The sequence below is a fragment of the Lagopus muta genome, chromosome 2 (genome assembly GCF_023343835.1).
Source record: "Lagopus muta isolate bLagMut1 chromosome 2, bLagMut1 primary, whole genome shotgun sequence".
Lineage (NCBI taxonomy): Eukaryota > Metazoa > Chordata > Aves > Galliformes > Phasianidae > Lagopus > Lagopus muta.
The window spans coordinates 25,868,414-25,894,595 of record NC_064434.1 but is presented as its reverse complement, the minus strand read 5'-3'; the positions used below and the strand labels follow the sequence as shown (position 1 = coordinate 25,894,595).

The following is a 26,182-nucleotide window of genomic DNA, read 5'->3' as shown; positions in this document are numbered from 1 at the left end:
TACATTTTCAAACCCAAATATTTTGTTCCGTTTCAAAAATGACATGAGCAGAGCACACATTAAAAACCAAGTTTTATTTACCAAGGGTACATCAGAGTATTCTTATATTTCTTTTTCTAACCTGTCGGTAAGAGAAGAATGCACTGTAGATTTAATTTCTGGGAAAATGTCATTCTTCAGAAATGTAAAAGTCACAGTAATGCTTATATGATTATAATTGAGGAAGTACCCTTGGGAGTGTTCCCTAGACATGGTTACTCTTCAGCTGTGCCTCAGAAATGTTTCAAAGTGCAGTAGTTGACCCAAGGAGGAAACATTTCAGGGACCAGATTACTCTAAATATGTACCAGTAGAAATTAAGTTTCAGTGCTGGGATGCTGTCCATGCCCTTGTGCAATTTAACTGGCTAGGATAGACATAACTTATTTCAGAATAGTTCAAAGTCAGTGTTCAGACAAAGCTGTTAAGGAATAATATCCCTGCCCCACTACATTACTCTTCTTTAAACTCTGAAATCAAATCAAATGGAATTATGGAGGAAAAAGAGGTGTTATTCTCTGTTAGAAAGATGATAAATAATTAACTATAATTATTGGTGAGACTGAAGTTAAAAGGATTTTTTTTTTTTCAAATAACTATCAATAGCTACATTCAATTGCTAAAAAGTGATCTATGCCTCTTCTAGGATTGCTGTACTACAACAACAAGGAAATTCTTATTACTCTAAGCATACTCTGTAGCATTAAAACAACACACTTATGCAGAAGTGAATTCAGCAATTGAATCATGACCTTATCCCCTTGAAATAAAATTTCATACCTTTTCTAGTGAGGTAACTCAAGCAGCTGTGCCCTCACCTGCACTGCCATTGGGTTACCAAATTTTATTTATGAGGGCTACTCCAAAAGTAATGCAGCCTCCTTTTATTGAAGGCTCATGATATCGGATGGGTGTTGGTGGTACAGTAGTACAGCCAGAACCTTTCTTCCAGTGTTTAGTGTACGTTTTGTTGTTGTGTGATAGATGGCAGCAGGGGGCAGTCTGAGAACGGCATCTGAAAGGGAAGTGTGCATGAAGCAAAGGTGTGTCACTGAATTCCTCCATGAGTAAAACATTGCACCATGGATGTGAGCACAGTGAAGTGAAGGGCAATGTATTTCAGCAATGGTGACAGAAATGTGAAAGACAAAACATGTTCTAAACAGCTATGCACAGTTGTTACACCATGAAATGAAGAGTATCTCAATCAGCTCATCTGTGTGAATCAATGGATTATGACTACAGAACCGTGTACTGAGCTTAATATTGGCTTTGGTACATTGGAAAAAATGGTGGCAACACTGGAATATTGCAGAGTGTGCCAGGTGGGTCCCATGAATGCTCACACAGGAAGGAACAGGAAGAATACCATATACAGCTTTATCAGGACATATTGAATCAATATGAAGCTGAAGGTGACAGTTTTCTGGATCGTATAATTACTGGTGATGAGACACTGTCACCATTATGAACTGGAGTCATAATGGCAGTTCATGATGACCTGTGAATTCCATGGAGTGTTTTGCTAGTCTTGGCTGGACTATCCTACCACACCCTATATATAGTCCAGATTTGTTTCCATCTGTTCAAGCCAGTGAAAGATGGATGTGTTCCTAGCAACAGCACCTGCACAGCATCTGTGAAACAGTGGGTCCCCTCTGCTGGTGCAAATTTTTACAAGTGTGGCATGCAGGCTCTTGTTCATTGTTGTTGAAAATGCATAGCTAATGGTGATGACTGTTGAAAAAAAATATTTTGTAGCTGAGAATTTGCTCTATCAAATAGTGTTATTGCACTCTTGATATCTGTTGTAGTTACCGTGGAAACAAGCAGGAGGCATTATTTTCAGTGACTTTCATACAGTTCTACTTCTATAAACAAAAGTTTTCTAACTAAATCGTGCTGAGGGGAGACAGAGGAGAAATCAATCAGTCCATATAACTCCTTTTTGTCACATTACATGACTATTCCTTGGCCTAATGATAGTATTTTCTCTTTACTCCTGTCCCTGGCAATTCACTCACTTCTTGGTTCTACTTCTAGTTTTGGTCATGTATTTCTAATGCAGTGTTGCTTTACCCTTACCTGTAGAATCTTTATAATTCAGTTCTGTACAAAGTCACAATTTATTCAAGTGAATGTTAAGTACTACAAATTCACACTGCCTTTTTAGTTATTTGGATGTCAAATGAGCTTCTTTCAACTTTCTCTTAAATATATCTGTGTTTTACATAGGGAAGGGAGTACAGAGGAGGAATCTTGGTATATCTGAATTATTAAACATGAATATAGAGTCATTGTCTCCTGCAGGGACTATGGGTGTTTTCTGTAATTGCTTACTAACAGCATGGCCATTCATAAAAAAATGAATTTTTTTGAAAAAAATAAAAAATAAAAAAATTTAATATTTGATAAAGATTGTTGCTTGCTTTTATCTTAATTTTTAAATGAAGAGATTATTCATTACGCATACAGTGTTTGTATTCTAAATAAGCCCCATCCTGTTTGCCTTATAAAACTGGGACCTCCTTCCTCATTTATTATTTAGTACAGTGGCTGCAACTAATCAAGAATAATGCTTATGCTGGCTTTTTCCATACTAATCAGTAAACAAATATTCTTTATTCTTGTTAACGGTATGCGTGCTTAATGAAATACCAAAACAGCAAGATGCTCTGGTGCACTTCATTACGTCCTGATTTGTCAATGTGCAGAATGTTAGAGAGCTCTGCTTTGTTTCCTTGAGCTGCATTATCTTTCAGAAGATTATAGGCACATTATGCAAATGAAAATAAGAACAGGAACAATTCTCAAAACATTTTTATTTTTAAAATACCTTTCAACTTTCAGAATGCTTAAGCAGTGGTATTTTCTGCCTCCTTCATACACCTTCCAGAAACAATCATTTAGCCGGAGACAAACTTTTTATTTACATTTGCATTGAAGGCAATTCTGCAACTATGCACTTATATTTTAAAGCATCTGAAAAGGAAGCTGTTCCAATTTCTTTCCTCTTAGTATTGAATTTCTCTCCTACCTTTAGCCCTTCGCATACAGTTCTGTAATAATAACTCACTTGTCTGTTGACAAACCCATACTGTCATGCCTTCTTCAGGCCTACTTGGTATATGAGTTGTTGCAACTGGGAAAGTAAGCTATACCCTTCCCATCCTGAGGTAAGCTGCCACCAGGTTTGTGGCAGGTGAAAACTGAATGAAAATTCTTTCCCTTGCTTTCTATACTGTTCCAACTGTATGCCTGCCCTTCTAGGGAGCTGAGTCTCAAGTCTGTGTCAGCAGTATAATTGATCTCTAATATAATTGATCTTTAATATATTAAGGTTCTGCTGCAGTAATGGAAGAATCCTATATGGGACTCAATTAATTAATTTTCTTTCAGCTTATAATCAGATGATGAAGAGGTTCATGCTATTTAAGAGTTAGTTGCACACAGACTAAACCTTTTAAGTAGTTTTTAGAAATTTCTATTAAGTAAAGAGAAAGAAATCAGCTACAGCCAATGATATTAATGTAATCTGCATATTTAAACCATATGCCGTTGTGTCAACTTATGGTTTTACTTTCCTTTGTGGCTATAATCAAAGTCAGAAGAATGAAAAATCCACAAATAAAATTTAGCAAGCTACATGAAATAAATAATTTTAAATCTGCTGTTCTAGATGACACAAGCGTGTACTCCATTCTACTTCAGTATTCTTTGTAAGATATTTGAGTAAAACTATACCACCCTTACAAGAATGAACCCCCTCCCCTTAAGTTCTTTCCGTGTTTTAAAACATTATTTTCAAGATCCGTAGCTCACAACAGCTGGAACAACTTTCAGTAAGCAGAACACACCAGATTTCTGTAGAAGCACAACTTTGATGTTGCTTTATGTTTTGGAAAGACTGAAATAGAAAAACTGGGGGGGATTCCTCAAGAAACAAGTAAGTTAGCTTATTGTAAGGTAGCTTATTGTGTAAGTATGGCCACAGCAGGGGATGGGGAATACCTGGTTCTGATCAAATGACATTTCTGCAGCACCTGCCAATTGGCTGTTGCTGCCTAGCTGCTCCCTGCCTCAGCTTCTGGAAGATTCTTGAAAGAGAGGATAGGCCACTCTTGGTAGAGTTTAAGCTGTATCGCCATTAACTGTGGTCAGTGGGGTTTAGGTAGTGTCAGCCTTTTACCAGGCTGCCATATAAGCAAGTTGAGCTACACAGTGAACTACAAGGAGCTGAGAAAGCGTGTGCTTCCAGGAACTGCAAACAGCTGTTTGGGATGGCTGTGAGATACCAAAAGGCAGTCACCACATGGCCAGATAGCCAGGGGGCTCTTAGACTGTGGAAAAGAACAAGATTAATAACAACCAAATGTAAATTAAGAATTTTATATTAACCAAAGTTGATCAGATCTCACTTTGTCAGAACTTTTCTAGTGTTTTCCTTCTTGATACCTTGATTATTATTATTATTATTATTATTATTTTTTCTGCATACTCCCATCCTCACCTCACAATGATTTCTTCTTAGGCTTCTAGTTGCTATAGGAAGCTTGTTTCCTTTATCCACTACAGAACACCTGTCAGCTGTCTTATAGCCCTATATGGGATGTGACAAATCATGGCCTGAACCTCTGATTGATCACCTGAGATGAGCTATAAGTCAGCCCTAGGAGCACAGGTGAAGGCAATTCACCTGTGCTGCTGGCAGGGGTGGAGCCTGGCTCCACCTCTTCTAGACCCATTTAAGAGCTGACTAGCAGTGGGGAACAATCTCTTTCTGGAGATCCCTGTTTGGAATTTTGCAGTGAGCTCAGGATAAGGGTAAGCACTGTATCTGTTTTTTTTTCTTTTCTTGGTGTAATAACCTGCTTTACCAACCTCTCTAGTATATTTTGTAATTATGCTATCTGTATATTCATTGAATAATGAATATACAGCAGAGCTGATCCTTGTGTTTTTTGTCTTAGTTTGGAGAATAGCATCACTTACATTATGTGTATGATTTTGAATCTATCTTATTCTTGCTTATAATAATAACAGATTAGATTGAATAAAACTTATTACAAAATCATCTTTTCTTCTTTGATCGTTGTCTGTTAAGTATCCAGCAGCTTGTCTTTATGCTAACAGTATGTAGATCTGGTCACAAGTGCCTGAGCTTGGCACCTCTTAAATCCCTCTTTGTATTAGATGTGATAGGGGCAGCACATTAATTTATAATGTGATTTATTGTATTGAAAAGCTCTATAAATTTAAAGTAGGGATGAGTGAAAGTTCAAAAGGGAACAGTTGACATCAAATAATCCTTGAAGTTCTGTGCACTTCTAAGATTATTTAGGTAGAAGTATTTTTGGATGAGCCTGTTTCTTTAACTTTCCCTTATTTCTGAGTTGGCAAAAACAGCACTTTGTAGTGTTTGAGGTGTACTGTCATAAATGGTTGTATGTTTAAGGTTTGGTTGGAATCAGGTATTACAAGATAGCTTTTTTCATGGAAAACAGTTTTACTGGGCTTTCTTACTTGATTTAAAAAGCTGCTAGCAGCAACACTGGATTTGAAATTCAGAAGCCAAGTATTATTTCTGTTTATTAGTGCCTGGACTGTTCTTATGCAGTATCAGTTAGCTCCCATAGCTCTTCTCATATCTGGGATCTAGGGGCATGCTGAAAGCTCTTAACAAGTTGTAAGTGGGTCAGGTTGTTGTATTTCTGCTTAACAGAAATCTGTTTATGACCTTCAACTGCTTATTGAACAACTGAGGTAGATGTCAACCAAATGCATTGATCAAAGGCTGATATTCAAATGTTTGTCACTGTCTGGACTAGTTGTTTGGTTTATTTTGCTTGAACAACTTACAGCTGTTGGTTTTCATTTGTTTTCCTGTGCTATTCAGTACTTGTCACTTTAAGAGTGGCTTCTTTGATATATTTCCTAGTAAGCTCTGTCTCTGGGATGGGGATGGAAGAAAGGTATAAATATTCAATGTTCTATACTATTTATTGTAAAGGCAAAAATTTATCATTAATTACATAGGAGAAAGACTTACTGTTGTCACAAAATTAACATTAATCTGATCAAATTAAGCTCAAAAACTCAATTCTATTTCAATTTCAACTCTAATTCAATTTACAACTCAATTTCTGGAAGCATTTCAAATAAATGAATATTTTTCCTTAGAAACCGTTCAGTTTTCCTCAGATCAATTATTCCCAGTTTGGAGCAGCCTATTTTTAAGCGCTGATTACCTTCTATTTTATGGTTATTCCAGAATATTTCTTAGGATCTTCTAATGTACATATTTCATGCTGTGTCCCCTAGAATAGTATTTTAAAGTAATTAAATTTATATATAAGAACAGAGAGGAATTGATTAGTTATTCAGTACTCTTTCTTTTTCCTGTGAACTTAACATTTAAATTATGTTTGATTTGGGAAATTCTTAAATCGAAAACCTTTATCAATTTGTTAAAAACCACATAGAATGTTTGCATGTCTTACCATGTTACAGATGAATCTTCACACACAAATCGTGGCAGACCTTAATCCCATTGAAATTTCAGATGCATTGTGATAACTGAGCAGCAGAGGAAGTAATTTATTAGATTCTTAATGCACAGGCCCTACTCCGTTTGTTTCCCATGGGAAGATGAAATCTACAGTAGCTTGGAGTTTGTCATTAGTCATTATTTAATTTTAAATGCATAATTTTTTTTTGAAATATACTGCTTTTACAAATGTGTTGCTTTAAAGTGATCAATATTGAAAGCAGCAATTATTACAAATTTACGAGCAAAGTTGCTATTTTATGAAATGGTAGTGTATAAAGGCATACCATGTAAATAACTAGTATTCCTATTTATAGTAATTTTCCTTATGGTCACAAATTACAGTACATTGCAGTTAAAGTTCTGAATGTGCTGCATGTCTAGATACTGGATGTATTTTAAGTTGAAGCCCACATTAAATGAAAGGGTAAGATTGTATTTAGCACTGGTGTGTTATTGACTTATGCGAAAGATATGGTATTTTGTTTGTGTTTATTATTCTTGCTATATATAAATATAAAACTATTGCAGTGTAACACAGCCTTTGTCTGTTTTATATATACTCCACCCTACTCATTTAATGCATTAATCATTTAAAAGACTGGACGGATAAGTGAACTTAAAATGTTTTTCTTAAAATTTAGATAAAAATATTTTAATCAGTTAGTACAGAACTTGTAATAATTTCAAGGCAGAAGAATATAAATAGAATTTAAAAGAATGAGTAAATATTACTAGTTAGCATTTTCAATATCAGACTTTGAGGTTTAATTTCTAAAAATCCATATTGCTTTATCAATTTATCTTGCTACTATTTGGTATTAGTTTATTTAACCTAGTGTTTCACATTTTTTTTTCAATGCTTAAAAAAGATCACAAAGATCACTTTGACATTGTAAATGGATATGTGCTCTAGCTGAGCTATTTTCTTGTAGCAATGTTTACAAAATATACTTTTGACAGTGATTTTTCTACATTTCCGAATCCATGTTTCGTACTTCCTTTTCAGTTTAGTATTTAATATCACTTATTATAACAATTTATCAAGTTAATATCAGTATTAATCATACTGTAATCCTCATAGCACTTACCCCCAGAAATGATTTGCTTGGGGTTTTTTGCCTTGGTATAGACAATCTGACTGTATCTGGTAACTAATATTAGAAAAATCAGGTGTATCTTTAACACAAGGAAGGAGCAGGCTTATTGTATGTACTCATCTCAGAAGTCAATTTTCTTTTGCTTGTGAAGCGACACCATTGATAAATTTGCTGTTCGTATATGCTTTTAGGTACAGCTAATCATCAGTCATTTTCTGGGAGGGGGGGTGGGGGGGGGGGGTGGGGGGGGGGTGGGGGAAGAAAACCTCAACGGCAAACTTTAGACTTTCTTACTGGAACACATCTCACAATATGAGGCAGTGATGAGTGATCTTACTGTGTGCTCATCCTTAACAGAAAGAGTTCCACTGCAGGAAGCATGGTCTGGCTGGCGCACTGGGTTCAGAGAAGTAGAGATTTCTGCTTGAGTATTTCTGTTTCCAGCTATTTTTCATCTTTTTTTGTTCTTTCTGTTTGCCAAGAAATAAAAGGCTGTTACAACTTCTAAAAATGCACCAACTCAATATTATCTTTGAAAGTGAAATTACTTTTTTTAATTCTGTACTCCACATGGAAAGAATCCTTGATATTTAGCTCTGTAGGGTAAAACTTATTCTCAACCTACACCTGCAAGTTCAGGCTTGAAGATAAGCCTGCTTGTAATTCAGATTCTGGTTGTGCATGATGAAACTTTCTCACTGTAGTTTCTATTTGCCAGATATTTATTCACCATTTTCCAGTAAAATAACAGTGAGTAAGGCTTAAGAAAATTATTAATTCTTCAATTACAGTGTTAAAAAATATATTCTCAAATATTGTTTTCTTAACTATCCACACAATTAATTGGATAATGACACATTAGTATGCTTATAGTTATCATAGTCATAGAATTGTTTCAGTTGGAAGGAACATTTAAAGGTCATCTAGTCCAATTCCTCAGCAATGAACTACAGCTAGATTAGGTTGCTCACAGCCCCATCCAACTTGATCTTGAACATCTCCATGAATGGGGCATTCACCATGTCTCTGGCCAACTCATTCCTGTGCTTCATTACACTTACTATAAAAAAAATTTTCCTTATATCCAGTCTAAATCTCCCTTCTTTTACTATGACATTTTTATTTTGGATATTTGTTCAGGTGTCAATACACTTACTGCATTGTTTAGAGAGCAAGCAAAAGATGATGTGGAGGAACTCAGAAGCACTCAGAAGTTTATTTTCATGTCTAATATGGATAGCAGTACATAGTTAAAAGGAAGAAATACATAACTATCAGATTCCATTCTTCCACTCTCCTGCACGATTCACCTCAAACTTTCCAAACACAGCATTTTGTCATTCTGCATTGTTTGATGCATGCTGTGCCATGACAGTCTTCCTTCTTCCAGTCTTTTCTCATAGGAACGATGCTCAAGTTTGTTAGGCATCTTGGTGGCCCTTTCCTGATCTCTGCAGTCTGTCCATGTGTCTGTTGTGCTGGGGACCCAGAATTGGACACAGCACTGCAGGCTGTGTATGGGAAATGGTCACTTCCCTCCACTCACTGCCAGCGCTTCCCCTGTGGCAGCCCAGTGGATCATTAGATGCCTTTATTTCCAGGACACTCTACTGCCTCATTCATCTTCCTGTCTGTAAGAACTTGCAGGTCCTTTTCTGCAGTATTTTCTTTATCTTATTTATATCTATTTTATCTATCTCTACTTACAATTTATTGTAATCTGGCATCTTCAGTTGGCCTAAACTGGAATACAGAGATGAAATAATGACTTTTTCTTATTTATATGTACTGCATCCATGCATAGTATACGTGCATGTGAGTTGTGTGTTGTGCTGGATGTGACAGCTCTCCTAAAGTGAGAAATAATCTGCAAAGCATAGAATTTCATTAGCTGATCATTAGATGCTTTTTATAGAACCTGACACAAAATACTACTGCTTTCTAAACAGGATGGTTTTCAGCCTCCTTTTACTTCTACTTTTTAATCAATTTCTGGAAGGGTTTTTGGAAATAATGAGAAAAAAAAAAAATCATTGTCACATTCTTGATATATGTGAAAGCCTATCCTGCTAGTAGAACAGTTATTAAGTGTCTAATAGTTACTTGCAAATATGGCTTAGTTGTCCCTGCTTTTGGCATTGCGTTTGTGGCATGCTTATTTGTTCCTATTATTTATTTTGATGTGCTGATACGTGTGCAGGAAATGGAGGAAATCTCAGAAAAACTGTCCAGTTAAAACAGTTAACAGTTAATTTGGATGTGTTTGTGATGTAATAGATTATATTACTAGCCCATACGTCTGTGTCTTCTATCTCAACAATTTTTTCCTTTTTCCTTTCTTTGGCAAAATTATTTCTGCTTTTTTATTTGTTAAGAAGTTGTAGACAAGTTCTAATTTTCTTAATGCCCTACTTTAACTGAGGATAAAGGCCTGCACTTTCATATTCTGGCTTTTAAAATACATCTTGTTGCATTCGGAAAATCCATATCCATCCATATGTCCTAACCAAGTTCACATCTTTGCTAGTCACTATGAGCACAAAAAAGATTCATCGAGCTGGGAAAAAATACAGATCACAAATGCATTATATACAGATCCATTTGCATGAGAGCTGACTTGATCAGCTGTAGAATCGTATACATGTAAGTAATTGAATTATGAATATTGGAAACAGTTCAGCTGTTTCACACCTTCTGATGCTTCACAGCAACCATGCCAAGCTTGTTTTTGAACAATTACCTTTTGAATTTTGATGCCTTTCTTCCAACAAAATACTCTAAGCTTTTATTTCTCAGGAGTAGATAAGAATATCGGAACTTAAAGAAAAGCATAGGACAATTGCAAAAACGTGTCAGAACTTCAGAACAAATGCACTATCTTTAAATTGTATTGAGAAATTAATTCCTGTTTACCATATTTAAGTTCATAGCCCAGGTCTGTTTTAAACACAATCGTGTATGTCTATTTCCAAAGTACAGATGGTTAAAACAGTACAAGATGATCTGCACTTGGAACACTGATACATTATACATTTGATCTTCATGCTATGGCAGCTTATTTATGCAGTTAGCTTTAAAAAAACCCTTAAACTTTTTTGCTGTTTGTTTCTTAATGTTTTCCAATTTACATTGAATTTAATAGGTTTTAAAATCTACCCTGAAGCCTATTGCAATGCTTAGCAAGTAATGAAATAATATGCATTAGTCATGCTTACCATTAAAGCATTTCTTAACTCCTGATAGAAAGAAGCCTTGTTAGAAGTAAGCATGTTACAAAAGAAGCAATTAAAACTTCTGCTGAATGGAAGTGTTTGCTGTGCTGCCCATCTCTAATGAATATTCAATTCAGCAGATGTTCACCTTTCTCTTTTGTTTTAGAACGTAGGCAGAGAGAAGATGCTTTATGCTTTTAACTTCTGTGAAACTGTCAAACACTCCCTTGCATGAAGTTACAAGATAATAAGTTTGAGGCTTAATAGTATGGTGTGATTACGATTTGATACAGCTTTGCAATGTGATCAAAAAGATTCTAAAATATATGCCATTTAAAGGTGGATGTATGTGCTGCTGAAAAACTTTACTCAATTCAATCAAATTTTGCATTCACATCTGATCATTAATGTATTAAGAATTGCCACTGCAGAGGCAGAATACTTTAAATTATGCTGTTTTTATTACTATCTAATACACCTAAAAAGAGACAATAGTTCTCATGTTGTAAGTTGTCTACTATTGTACAGTTGAGATACTTGTGCACAATTTCAAATTAAAAATATTAAACACATCCATGATAAATTATTTTATATTGAGTTCTGTTTGGACTGCATGTTCAACAATACAACTCAAGATGGTTGAAAATACCTGTGCTTTAGGCAAAGGAGACAAGGTAGTTTTATGGGAGAGGTATTACCTTTTGCTACCATTCTCGATCAAGGGAGGAAGAGGTAGTAAATTATTATAATACAAGTTGATGATGCAAAAAGATAGTAAGTAATGTCTCATGCTTCATACCCTACCCTCTTTTCATCACGTTAGTGGGCCCAACTGGCAATAGATTATTTTTTTTGTTTGTTTTAAAATGTTGAATCACCCATTTGAAGACAAGAAATAGCAGTTATAATAATAATACCCCTTGTAAATGTATTCTTTTAAAATTTTAAAAAGTAACAGATAATTTATGTTCTGTCATGCATTGCAGAGATACCAATGTGTTTGTCTGCCTGGATGGGAAGGGAAATTTTGTGAAAATGAGTCAAATGAATGTGACTCAGAGCCTTGTAGAAATAATGGCACCTGCACAGATCTTTTCAACAGCTATCGGTAAGCATTGCACCTTCTCGCTACATGATTATGTTCCAGAACTGACAAGCTTATGTATCCAGTTATTCTTTTATTTCTCAGCTCTGTGAATGGTGTGTTATTACAGAAAGATGAGCAAACAACTGCTGTCATGGATACACTGTTTCACTGCACATTCATTTGAAGTCAGCAAACATAATGAATTGTTGATGGAAAATTAAAAAAAAAAAAACAAAGCATCAATTCAAAACACTTAGTGAGTAATCTGGAACTGCACATTGTCAAAGAAAATACACGATCTCTTTCTGTCATTTATGCCCTGTAAGCAATGGAGAAGTTTTAAGAGTTAAAGTAGTGGGAGTGAATGTGTTTTTGCAGTTTTAGATGAAGAGATTATATCACTGCTGCCACCTTGTGACTTAAAATACAAAAAGAAAAAGTAATTTATCTAAAATTTACAGCCACATTGAAAGAAAATTTGAGGGTTTGATACTAACCATATTATTTCTAACACAAATGCTGTCCTTCATTTCATCCACACATTTATGATTTTAAATTGTGTTTTATAAGGATAAAAACTCAATGAAGAATCAATTTCCATTATTTATAGTCAGAGATTATCTATACCAAGTTCATCAAATTATAATGCCAATACTAGAACAATTATTTTTTTATCTGAATGTAAACTCTTTATAGGTAACAATGTAACAAGTATATACAGTATAGTTTGTTGCACAGTGATACTATTCCTGTTAATACAGATTGTAAATAAGAAGAAAATGTACCACAGTTAGAAACAGGCAAATAATTTCCCTAGCACCAAGGACAATTTTAACTTGTCTGTTACTCTTATAACTTTTTTTATTTGAATCATTTCATTATCAACCCTGATGTAATTACATAATTTGGATTATGAGGGTCAGAAGGAGAAAAGCAAGATTTAGTTTAGGCTAAATGCCACTTTTACTTGTGACTTGAAAGGAAAAATTCTAATTTTGCAGGTGTTTTTTTACCTAATCTCTTGAATTTAAAATTGATTTTTTTCTCTTAAAAATGTCAGAAGAGGTATATAGAATTTAGTGATTTTTTTTTTTTACTTTGTGCTTTAATTTATATATTGAGATATTTATTTATATGTACGTAGTATAGTTTAGAGCATTTATATGTATTGTTAGATGTATACTTTTGGTAGATGATGTTTTTCAGTTCAGTAATCCAAAAAGAAGACTATTATAGTTGAGAAAATACGTTAAAATATTTTAAATTGCCTTTCTTCCCTTATTTGAGTTTTCTGGGCTATGAAAAAGCAATTGCTGAAGTTTTTTTTTATAGAGTTCCTTTTATTGTGAAAATTTTAGTTGTTTTTAGAATTCTAATGAAAAGCTTATCTCTAATTAGCTGTTACATTATGGCAATTTTAATTCTTGCATGTTATGATGGATTATATAAGCTAATGTAATTTCAGTGTCTTCAAGGATGGTGTTTGAATATTTTGCAGTGGCTGTTACTTATCCTTACATTTTACCTATTCCTTCAGCTTCTCGAAGTGTGATATATATTGCAGAAGGTAACTTGGCTTCTTTAGCTTTTATTCATATCTGGATCAACAGCATAAAGGCAAGGACTCCCTATTGTAAAATGAAGAAAAAGAAAAAGTTCAAAAAGTACTTTTTCTGGATTCATCACATACTGAACTGCTACAGAAAATGTTTATGGGAAAATTCAGTTAGTGTATGCACTACACATTTTTCCTCACAGTTATTTGTCCTGTTTGACATATCAGACATACCGCTGATTCATTATGTATAAACCTCATGATAAGTCAAAGAAAAAAAACAACTTATTCTAAGATACCTGTAATTGAGACTGGGAGCCTGAGACTTAGGAACCACAACAAATGAGACTAGACCAATGTTTTTGTTGTATAATCTAATGCAATCTCATTTCAGTCAGTGTATGTACATTCACAGATAATAAGATATTCTGCTTTTTTCACTATTACTCTTAACGTATAATAAAAGAATTTTTTCCCTCTTTGTTACTGTTTTTAACACCCCTCTTAAAAAATAAAATAAAAAATATTCATTTTCCTGGTAGGTAAGCAGGGCAAGTGCAGAGTATGCTGAGTTTCTGATTTCAGTGACATCCAGCCAATTCTTTAAAATTAAGTGTAGTCTCTAAAACAGGATAACTGTTCTTATTTGCCTGATAGAAAAGATCATTGGCTTATTTTAACTCTTCAGCTGTGCCTAGCTATTGCTTTCAATGAGCGCTAGTCTGTCTCAACCAAAACCATGCCAAACACTGCTTTGGGAATGCAATGACAAACAGAGCAGTTGTCTTGTGTCTTGACCTTGCCTATGCCCATGTTCTGACAGTGTTCATTTTTCTGGTATAAGTTCAGCTATTGAGATTCAGAATTTTCTCAATCTGTTTGATCTTAACCACACCATTGATATTGCTGCTTCTTCTAACTTAAAGGAATGGATAGTTAACATGCCTTTGATAATCCTCATTTTCTTACTTTCTCTAAATACTTTCAATTCCATCTGATAACATTTCTTGAAAAACTAGATGATTTATGTGCAATACCATAAAAATGCATTTGGTGTCAAAAGCATATAATTAAAAAAAAAAAATTGTACCAAGTTTCAAATCTGTGATAACAAGAAAAATAGCACACCATAATTAGTAGTTGAAAAATTATCTAACATTTTAACTAGCACTACTCTTTTTTTTTTTTAACCTTGCTATGAAAACTTGCTGACAAAACTGGAAGATCAACAAGTGTGCTAAAACTGAATGTTTTTTAATGGGTTCCCTTGATAGTGATATAAAGAACAGGCTAATATTGAAAAAGAAAGATCTTCCCAGATGCATCATTTAAAAAATAAAAATAAAAATCAATATAAAAATTTTAGAATAAGAAAAAGCCTGAATCAATGGTTAAGATTGAATTGTCAAATGCGAATTATTTTTTTACATAATTTGTTTGGAGTCATAGCATGATTTGTGTTGAAAGAGATCTTAGAAGTCATGTAGTTCTATCTATTACCCCCAGATTATATGTCTTCAAACCACAAAAACTGGAGTAATCCACAAATGAGTATACATTCAGTCCTACTGTCCATGTCACTAACAAAGGTGTTGAGTAACACTGGTCTCAATAGAGTTCCCTGAAGAACACCACTTGCCACTAGTATCTGTCTTAGATATGGGAGCTGGGAGTTTGACCATCAAAACAGTTCCTTATCTGTCCATTAAATCCACATCCCTCCAATCTGGGGATAAGGCGCTAGTGAAGGACAGTCAAATGCTTTGCACAGGACTGGATTTCAATCTGGTTTTAGTTTAGCTGACAAAAAATTCTATTTTCAGTTTTCAGGCTCAACAAATAAATGAACTTACACCTGCATGTATTTCTAGTACACTGTGACCCTTGCTGCAATTCTCACAACAGCATAAACTCTCCAGTTTTGTCTCTGATCACATATAGACAGATGCATCTATTATCAACTGAATTCCCAGTTTCTCCTCTCTAGTATTGCACCTTCTTTACTGGTCCGTCTAAGGTTCTGCCTTACTAACAATGAAGTCTAGTTAAAGCTTATGGGTCTCCTTTGCTGTTACTGCCTTAACTAGGAGAAACTTTAAGTGAAAATCTCTTAAACTCTTCTATCAAAATAATAGGCAATGTAGTTTTATAGATGAAACACTTCTAATTATATAGAATAACTTGAAACTTGGCTTTAATCAATATGACTTGAAAACTTGGAGAATTAACCATGTGTACTCTATACCTAGGCCTAATCCCATAGGTTCATGTTACTTGGCAGTATTAGTTGTTGAAACTATTATAAGGAACATCACAAGTGTCATGTAATGGCGTATGCAGGACAATAGAGTGATCAAATGCTGGAAGCGTGTATATATAAATGGCTTGTCCTGACTGACTAACCTGATCTCCTGTGACAAAAATGACTGTTATTAGATAGGCTTTAGGCTTTGAAGGTTGTTTACCTGGATCTTAGTAAAGTATTTGACTTTCCCACAGTATTCTCCTGTAGAAACTGGCTGCTAGTGGCTTGGACAGGTGTAGTGAAAATGTTAAGTTATAGCATGAAACAGTGAGCACCTGGTGGAAGGCATGGCCAACCCAGGGGAGCTCAGGTGCATGCAATGCACCTGAGTGACTAGAAGTAGTACAGCCAGGATCCATGCCCTCCCAGACCTCACTTAAAGGTTGGCAGTGGGGTAAGGATATCTCTCTGGAGATCCTTGCCTAACTGAGGCCTTCTGAAGGTAAGCAGCCCTTTTCCTTTGTTTCTGCATCCACAGCTGTTGCACTTGGTCTTATGCTTACTCATTATAGCCTGGGACTCTACCCCACTGTCATTGCTATGTTTTTTATTACATGATAGCATTACAACAGGTTTACTGGGTGAAGATCTGATTGGTTGGCCATGCTCGATGAACCCTAGTGAAAGGATTTCAATCCTGTTGCAGCTAATCATAGTGGCATTTTTTAGGGTTCAGTATGCAGAAAAGAGCAACGAAGTTGGTGATGGGACTAGAAAAGAGTTGTGAGGACCAGCTGAGGTAGCTGAAGTTCACTCTGGAGAAGGGGATTGAGGAGAGACCTCTACCATTACCTACAACCACCTGAAAGAAGGTTGCAGTGAGGAGAGTGCTGGTCTCTTATCTCAGGTGATAAGGCATAAGATGCAAAGAAATGAGATTGTACTAGAAGAGATTTTAATTAGATATTAGGAAGATTTCTTTGCAAAAAGGGCCACATATTGGAATGGGCTGCCCAGAGAAGTGGCAGAATCCCCATCCCTGGATGTATTTAAGTGATAAATGGATGTGGCACCAATAACAGTTTAGTAGTTGCACTCAATGTTCCTGAAGGTGTTTTCCAACCCAGGTGATTCTGTGATTCTATTGATCTTGTATCTTTTATAACAGTTACAGTGTTTTCTTTACTAGACCTGAGTAATGTTACCCTTCAGCAGCCTTACAGGTGGTTTTCATTGTTATTGGTATGTCTTTAATTCTAGGAGCTAGCTTTTCCTTTTCAGAGATGAATGATGCTAAAACACCTGGCTCCCACTAACTCCTGCAGAGGTGAAAGTTGCTCTTTAAATTATCTTTAAATATGGGGCCTGAGTTCATTAATTGCTTTAGAAAAATTACTGATAATGTGAAAAAATGTTGTCTGTTTTTAAACAGTCATTTAAAAACTTGTTTCTTCTATCCTGCATGAGGTTTTGGCTTTCCTACTAGCATTTAGACTCCATTTGAAGTATAGAGCTATGTTTGTAGTGGAGGACTTCTGAGTTCTTAACTCATCTCAAGTTGTTCAAGTATTTGTTGGTAGTTCTCCTTCAAATAGTATGTTTACTATTATCTTTATTTAGCATAGTACCCTGTACAGGTACTACACTAAGTAAAAATGAAGGTGTATCTTTCTTCATCTATACTCAAGTAACTTATTTGGGTAATCATGCTGTCAACAAGAGCTAGATTTAATCTGTCTCCTTCCTGCTATTTTGTCAGTTCATACGTTTCTTCCCTTGACTCACCATTTTGCCTGTTAGTATTTGAAGCCAAGTTATCTTTTCAAAATCAAAAACTAGTTTTTCATTGGTGTAACTGTCAGTTACCTGGTCAGAGTTCTTAAGAAATGACTAGGTATTTCATTAGGAAATGTTCAGTGTTGCACATACCATGAGCTTTGATTATACTGTTGGTACAGAAAACAGCATACTGTTTCATTCTTTTTTCCCCTTCTGGAGAAAATTTATTTAGAAAAGTTAAAAGTAGTCTCCGCACTTTCTTAAAATTATGCAAGAATTCTTCTGTGTTAAGTTGTAGAAGCAGGTGGTTCCCAGGTTATTTCAAGAATGTTACAGATCTGTAAGTAAAAGAATGCATACTTATGCATCACATGTACTTGTGGTACTCGGGGGCATGGTATAGTTGTAGATTTGGAAGTGGTAAGTTAACGGTAGGACTTGATGATCTTAGAGGTCTTTTCCAACCTAGATGATTATGCGAGTCCACTATATTTTTAAGGTTATGCTTATTTGTGAATTAAGAGATTTTAAGCTATCATGGAAATAAAAAGTCAATTGTGATATGATTCTAATTTGAATGCTGAGTTCAGTCTGCCTTCTGTTTTCACTGGCAGTCCTTTAAACTACTGCCATATTCCTTCTTGCTTTTTCTTCCCCAGAAGCAGTAAACAGCTTTTCCTACAGATGGGAATCGGCTTGGCATTTAGTAGTCCCAGATGCCAAACTCTGGAACCTTTTTTTGCAGGCAGCATCTGGCTTCCAAACTGGCATTTTTTCAGGGTTCTTTGGCGAGCTCTTTCTCTCTTGCTGCTGAGATGTTTCCCAAAATGTTTCACTGTTATGCTTTTGACATCTTCTGTTGTGACTCATAATTTTATTTTTACGCTACTATCCAATTATGTGTGAGTCTCTTACACAAACTCATCTTCAAAAGATTTATTTGGCCAGTAGAGAGATGTAGTAATGAATTATCTAAAAAAAAAATTGTGAAAGAGCAAACAAGTGTTTCCTCCAAAGACAGCAAGTGTTTTATGGTTTTATCACTGGTAATGATACTAACAACTGAAAATGTGTAGTGTGCTGCCTATTACAATGCACTGTGTGAAATCAGCTTTAGGGTTTCTGTTGCCTGAGGCAAACAACAAAATATTGCTCCGTAATATGTACTAAAAAAGTCACTGACATGTTGAAGCCCTTGGGGGAGATTTTGACCATTATTTAACAGTTTTCTGAAAGTATACTTGCATTTTTACTTAAAATCCTAATGAAATACAACATTTCTTGTGAAATTAATATCAAGGCATGAAAGTGCACTAAGCCAGCTCATCAACTTTTACTTCTTAAACAGTAGCATTGTTCCTCCTGGCATATTAAATCACTTTGTGATGTGTTTTTATTTATATATTTATATAATATATATTTATTTATAGTAACTTTATAATATCTTTTGGTTTCAGACCCCCAGAGAGACACAAAATGATCAGTTTGTTGAACATTGGTTAAATGGAGGAAGTAGAAAATGATTTCTAAAACTGAGGTAATTGTGAGTGCATGAAATGTGCTAAAACTTACCTAAATTCATCATACTGTAGGTTTAAAACAAACAAACAAAAAAAACCAAAATACTGTTAAATTCTGCACTTTTAATATAAATAATATACAAATATGAGTGCACCTAACATGCACCAGTTCGCACAGTGGTTTCTGGGCTGCAGACTGATAGATTCTAGACTTTCTGGGAACTTCATCCGCGGTCACCAGAGAACTTCTGAAACTCTTTGAGGAGCTTCAGGAAGCCTCCTGCTCCTGGGAAGGAACAGCTACAGAATGTTGTAATGGCTAGCAAGATGTTGCAGCTTTTCACAAGCCTCATTGTCAACTTTCCTTGATTTTAAAAAATGGGCTTTCAGCTTTTTGTTTCCAGCTGATTTCTTATAAGGGAGAATCAAGCATTTCTTCAGCAAGTGAAAGAGAGGGCATGTGTTACTAGCTGGCCTAGAGCACAGTCAAGGGAGGCAGCAGTGTAGCAGGGGGCCAGAAATTCTGTCAGAGAATCCATATGCTTAGCAATGGTGACAAGATGCTGCGGGGTACAGTCCCCAACTACCTGCTGGAATAACTATCCCTGCACATCATAGATCACACAACAGACTGAGTTCCCAAAGAAGGGTGCAATTATTCAGCCCTGGGGCTGCAGAGAAGCCTGGGGCCTCTTGCTGAGGCTATGGTCAGGGGATGTAGTGTCCCTGCCTGCAGGATGTACATGTGCTCTGGAGGAGGATCTGTGTATCCAAGTAAATGAGCTATGATAGCCTGTCATCAGACTATGCAGCTCCAGAGATCACTGAAAGAGTAACATCTTCTCCAAGACTGCAGTTACAAGAACTTGAACTGCTAAGTATAGTGAATCACAATCACAGAATCACAAGATTGGAAAGGATCTACAAGATCATATAGTCCAACCATCAAGATCGCAGCACCAAGCCTGTATCAGGCTGACCCAACTGCAGGGTAAAGGAGACAGACTCTTTTTAAGAGGATAAACAGCCATTTCCTGCCAAACTCTTCCTGGCTGCAATGTCAGAAACACTGGAGACCATAAACAAAACTGAAACTTGGCAAAAGACTTCTCCCAGCCTCTCCATTTTCTGATCCATGAAGCCTGTTGATGCAACTAGCTCACTAGGACCATTCTGTCTTGCTACTGGTCTGCAAAAACATCCTGATGCTTAGCTAAGAGGAAATTGGGGGGGAGTGGAGGAGGAATTGCAAGCTGTTTTGATTACATTTCATTCCTGGATGCTCATGAAAGTGAAGCTTAAAGAGGTCTCATTTACAAAGGCATTGTGTAAGAAAAGGGAAATAAGAAAAGCCATCCTATTAAGTCCTACTGATGCCTGAGTCCCAATGGATGGATGACCCAAACCTATTTTGTTCTACTATAGTTTCTCTGCCCCAAATCCCCCAGACTCCAAAGCAAACAGTGTACCTCTTGGTTGCCTCCTTGTTCTATGGGTGGGTTGGAGGTCTCTGCTTCCATCTCCTCTGCTTCGCCTTTGATTCAGTGGCTGTGTCAGGGAGGATAAACCTTCAGTGCTCTGACCAAGAACTTCACAGTCATCAGCTGTAAGGTGCATTTTCTTAAATCGCTTCACTGCTTTGCTAACATGCAAAAACAAATTACAAAGCAAAAGGCAAACATAGCAAACGGTCATTTGCCACATGCAGATACAGATATTTCTTCTCAGAAGTGTTACAATGCAGTCTAAGTGTTCTGGTCAGGAGTTTCTCCAAATAGCTTCCAGTAAGAACTTTTGCAACTCAGAATCACAGAACTGCAAAGGTTGGAAGGAAGAGTGGGATAGTGTAAGCACAGTGAAGGACAAAACAGGCACAGTCTGTGTTTATGAGATTGGGAAATGGAGGCTGTGATGATGAAGTGTGGAAGCTTGTCATCAACATTAGGATGAGGGCTCCTCCCTTATCAGTGGTTTTGCAGCTACAGAATAGGTTCAGAGACCTGAGAACAGAGGAGGCACTGGAAATTCTGTCCAGGGAATCATCTGAATCAGCTGGAGCTGAGCCACAAAGCAGCCCTGGGATGGGATAGATGATGGTATTGAGAGACTCCCATCTGCAAGGACCTGATAGAATGTGTCCATGACTGCTGAGGGAATCACTGTCAGCCCACTCCTGATTATCTTTGCAAAGTTTAGATGATTGGCAAAGGTTCTTGAAAATTGGAAGAAAACCAAAAAATGGAAGTAAAGAAGAAAATAAAATCAGAAGAGGGAAGGCCAGAAATGGAACATGTCACCGCTCTCTTCAAGAAAAGGAAGGTGGATCTGGGGAACTACTGTGCAGTCAGCCTCAGTTTGTGGGAAGACTATGGAACAAATAATCCTGGAAATCATTTCCACATGCAGCAATGAAGGAATGTGGTCAGGAACATGGATTTGCAAACAGAAAAGCATGTCTGACTAATTTGACATCATTTGATAATATGACTTGTTAATGGATAACTTTGTCAGTATGTATAAATACCAGAGGGGTGAGGACAAGTAAAGAAGACAGAGCCAGACTTCTCTCAGCAGTGCTCAGCCAAAGGCCAAGATGCAGTGGGTACAGACAGAAATGTGAGATAATCTATTTAAATGTAATGGAAACTTATTATAGTATTTAATCACTATTGCAATAAATATGTTGTCCATGAAGGTTTTGGAGATACTCAAAACCCAGCAGGACAAGATCCAGAACTGGACAACCTCCAAAGTTTCTTCCTGCCTCTGTTTTTGCAAGTTTCTCTTATTTTTTTTGTCATCAATCAGATTTTTCATCAGTTTTAATATGTATATCACTCAAAATTTTGCAATCAGTAGATAGTTTTAATCATAAAACATAAATAAGAGTCATTCTGCACTTTAACTCCTCTCTACGCATGTGAAATGTGGGATTTTATATTTGCAGTTCTCAGTATTTGCAGTTCTAATACGCATTCAGAATTCAGATGCTTTAAAACAGCAAGATCCATGTATGCCCAGAAAGATGTTTGCTATACCAGTATTTATAATAATTAGGCATAATATAAGTGGAAAAATATGGAGAAGTGATATTAATTCAACAATATTTAGACATGATCATATGGAAACATTTAAAAAAAATCAGAAGGAAAGGACTAAGGAAGACAGACTGAGCTGTATTGCTATTGAAATTCATTTCTCCTCTGGTGGTAGAAGTGAGGATGGGGGAGAAAACACGGATGTGAAATTCCCTTTCATTTATTCTCTTGCAGATGATGAGGTGAGATGGAAATCATTGTGTCTTTAAGCATTGATTGGTGTAATTCATAACTGATTTGGGGAACAAGTACTGGCTCACTGTTGTGTTTTAACCTAAACACATAAAGGTCATTGGCTTACACCCTGAAGCAGCTTGGACCGTCTTAGGGTATTCCTGTTTTTAAAGTTTGACTATAAAGTAGTTAAGCAGTAGATGACAGGTATACAAGCTAAAGTACTGAAGGAAAGAGTGGATGAGGCTTAATGAGGGTGTAAGAGAGAAAAAAATAAAATAAAAACAACTGTGTGTTCATTATGAGATCTAGTGTAATGAAAACAATTGAACAAAAAATTCCCAATTGCTTTCAGTATAAATGAAAACAGATAGTGTTGTTTCTTTGATTTATTTGTTTTGCTATAGCCTACTTATGGTATAATCCTTAGAGGGAGAATGCAATTTTTAGCACTTAGTTGTTTTTGTTTGTTTGTTTTTAATCTCACTGATCTTCAGAAGTAGTCATTTTCACCATCTTGTTGTATGGCAATGATATTGATATGAAATGATTTTTTTCCTCTCTGTGGCTGTTGCCACATGAATGGATAAGAATAACACAACGAACAGAAGAACATAGCTGAAAGAATTTTCAAGACAGACTTCACTATCTCATTATCTCAAATCCAAATCCGTTATAATTCTCGTCTGTTGCAAATGATTCACGTAGGCTCAGTTTTGCCTATTCTTTTGCCCTTCATTTAATGGTTCTCTAAAATCATGTTGACTTTTTTTTTTTCCTGGAAACCTTAGTAAAATATGAAGTTTAATCAAGCAAGCAAAAAATGGTACAGATAGTTTTAAAACAGCAAATTAGAAATGAATGAGAAAACCATCAGTCATTGTTAGCTGTAGAATAGAGTTCCATGCATCAGCAGTGTCCAATGCATGCACAAAGGAACAAAATTTAGAAAATATTATGAGCACTGCTGTTGACATTATATCCTGGTGAACCATGCAGGACAGATAAAAAGCAGTTCCATGAAGAACAGCATGTAGCTCTTCATTCTCTTTACTTTTATATCTGTATTTATTTTATTCAAAAAAAATCATTAATAAAATGAATATGTTGCATGCGTTAAAATCTAATTTTATGTATCTCTTAAAGCAATTTAATAGTAGTTAAGAATCAAAATTTTCATAAATACATTTGTCAGTTTTAATGCCATGGTACTATAATGTAACCTGTACTATTTTGTCCTGAAATAACTTCACAGCCTAAACAAAAGCAAGTTTTCATCTTAAATTATGAGACATTCTGTTTTGAATGAAAGCCACAATTTCCTCATTGCTAAGAATTTTATTTATGATTTGTTTTGTTTTGGGAGATGAGGAGGAGAAAATGGAGCCTCGTGTTTTACTGTGTTTTAGTTATGTGAAGCAATTCAGTAATGTAATACAGCATTGAATTCCATATTTCTGTTTTCAGATCACTGAGATGATCAGGATAAGATTAAAAATATTTTCACAAAACTTAATAGAGTAGAATTCATGCAATCTAACATATGTGATATTGGCAGTATGTGGCTTATGGCTGGTGGAAGTAAAAAAAAATTAAGAGCTTTCTCAGATTAAAAAGCGACTAAAGTAATTTTAAAAGTAATGAAACAAATATCAATCATTTCTGTAAGCAATTCTACTTTTACTTTAAAAGTATTCTAGCAATTACACATGTAATTAGGTGCTTAGAAAATATACTTGAAATATTCAAATAAAGCAATTGTATCTTTGAGATGCATTGTTATATTGATATGATAGAACAACATGAAATATACGTACATGTGTATAAACTACAAGAGATGGTTCTAGTATAGGTAAACTTACACAGTGCATAATTAGAAAATCAACATTGTCTCCCCTACAACTAGTTTCTACATGTAATTAAATTTTCACTAATTGTCACCTTGGTTTTACCTGGGATTTGAACTTCTTTGTTCTGATAGATCAGTTTTTATTACAAAAACCTGTTAATTTTAAACTGCAATTACAGATAGTATGCTATTATAGGTTTTCTATAAAGCAACGCTGTCTCTTCAGCAAAAGCAAGCAGACTGGGGCAGAATCAGGAATTACCATATTTGCTTCCGCCAAATGCCAGTTTGAATGTGTGAAAGAGATCTATTGCAGTGAAAATAGGAAGATTTTGTCTTTGAAGGTCACAAGCAGAGAAAAGGAAGCACAAATCTAAAAGTCACACCACGAGCAGCCACAAGTATTGTTATGCATGTCTCCTGGTTTGTTCATTCTGTATCAGGAAGGGGCCGTCATAAAATTTTCATCAGTTTACTCCATTAAAATAACTCGGTGAGACAGCCTGAGGAGAAAGTTGGATTGTATCTTCTCAAAGACACATAAAGGCATAACTGACTCTTGAAAACCAATTGCACATTATTTTTGTTGTCTGATTTCATAGTTTTCTATCAGAAGAATAATCTTTTTAAGGAGAAGACAATTTTTGAAAGGCTAGATTCCAAGACATGGCAAGACAAATTTTGTTTTCTTAGAGTCTGTAGTAAGGAAATCTAATGCACAGCTAGTGGTGACTGCAGCCTTTGAACATATATGCATACGTAGGTAGGTAGGTAAACTTAAGTTTATTTTAAGTGATCTTTATTAAATTTAGTTTTAATGTTTTATGTTTCTGCCTCATATACTGTTAGGAATTTAGAGTTATACAAGATTAGGTGAACAGAAAGAGATGATAATTTGACATAGTAGGTTAAATCATTAGCAAAGGTGAAATCTACTAAAATTGAATCATGTTGTGTACAACTTTATTATTCTGTTAACAAATGTGAGACCAGAGATATCTTAATCTGCTTCTAAAGTATTTTCTAGACTACCAGTGTTAATGACAAACTGTAGACTTTCATATACGCTACTTTAAAATGCTCAGTTTATAATGTTGAATTGTCATTGTAATTATTGGTAACACATGGTAAATGATTCACCAGATAAACTTTGATATATATTAACTACTGCTGAGTTTTGAAAATGCTTGATTAGTGCTCTTAAAACGGGTAGAAACAGGTATTATATTTTTAACCGATGCCCTAATGACCTGACATGTTTTATACTAAATACTACAGTGGTCCTTGGTTATCTGTTCTTTACAGGCACCTAATTTATTTTAAGCATAATGTACCCAGTGTATTCTGTATTTGGAATTTAGAAAAAAGAGTAAGATTTTTTAACTTGGAACCTTAGTCCATTTAATTCATGTGTTTCCCGATGCTGTTACTGGATTTGGTAGTGCCTTACTGTCAGACTGAGCAAAGACAGGTTCTTCTCTGATTTACTGTCTTGGAGATTGAGTAGACCCAAAGTAGACAGCAAGAGGCTGTCCTTAAAGTAGATAAAAAAAAACAAACAGGTGTAGAACATTGAAGAAGGCTCATAAAGACATCTTGCTTAAACTGCAAAGGTGTACTCAAAGTTTATAAACAATCAGAAATGTGGCGGAGATAAATGATACATCTTTGTCTAATCAGTTCAAATCATTCTGCAGAGCTCATTTGCATAGACTTTTGAATTATTGTGCATTGCATTCAGTTATTTTTCATGTAAAATTTTCTAAATATCTCAGTAACCTGTCTTCAAGGTAATATTCATGTATCATTCTTTACAAAATTCCAAAGTTGCAGCTTGCTTTCTACTATATAGTGTTGTTGTGCTAATGAAGATCAGCAGTCGTAATTACCTTTATTTGTTCTTCATTTCTTGCCTGTGAGGTTAAGAACGGACCACAGACAATCTCCTTTACTTCCTTAAAGCAAAAGATACCCTTT

At 35.4% G+C, this 26,182-nt stretch overlaps 1 protein-coding gene across 1 annotated transcript in view; it reads left to right on the top strand.

Annotated features, from left to right (window-relative positions):
• The window catches only part of LOC125689991 (protein eyes shut homolog), a 702,258-nt gene that overhangs the window by 227,045 nt on the left and 449,031 nt on the right, over positions 1-26,182 (top strand). Inside the window, exon 18 of the mRNA XM_048937860.1 lies at positions 11,885-12,006. Coding sequence (XP_048793817.1) covers positions 11,885-12,006 — 122 coding nt within the window. The remainder of the gene's footprint in view (positions 1-11,884; positions 12,007-26,182) is intronic.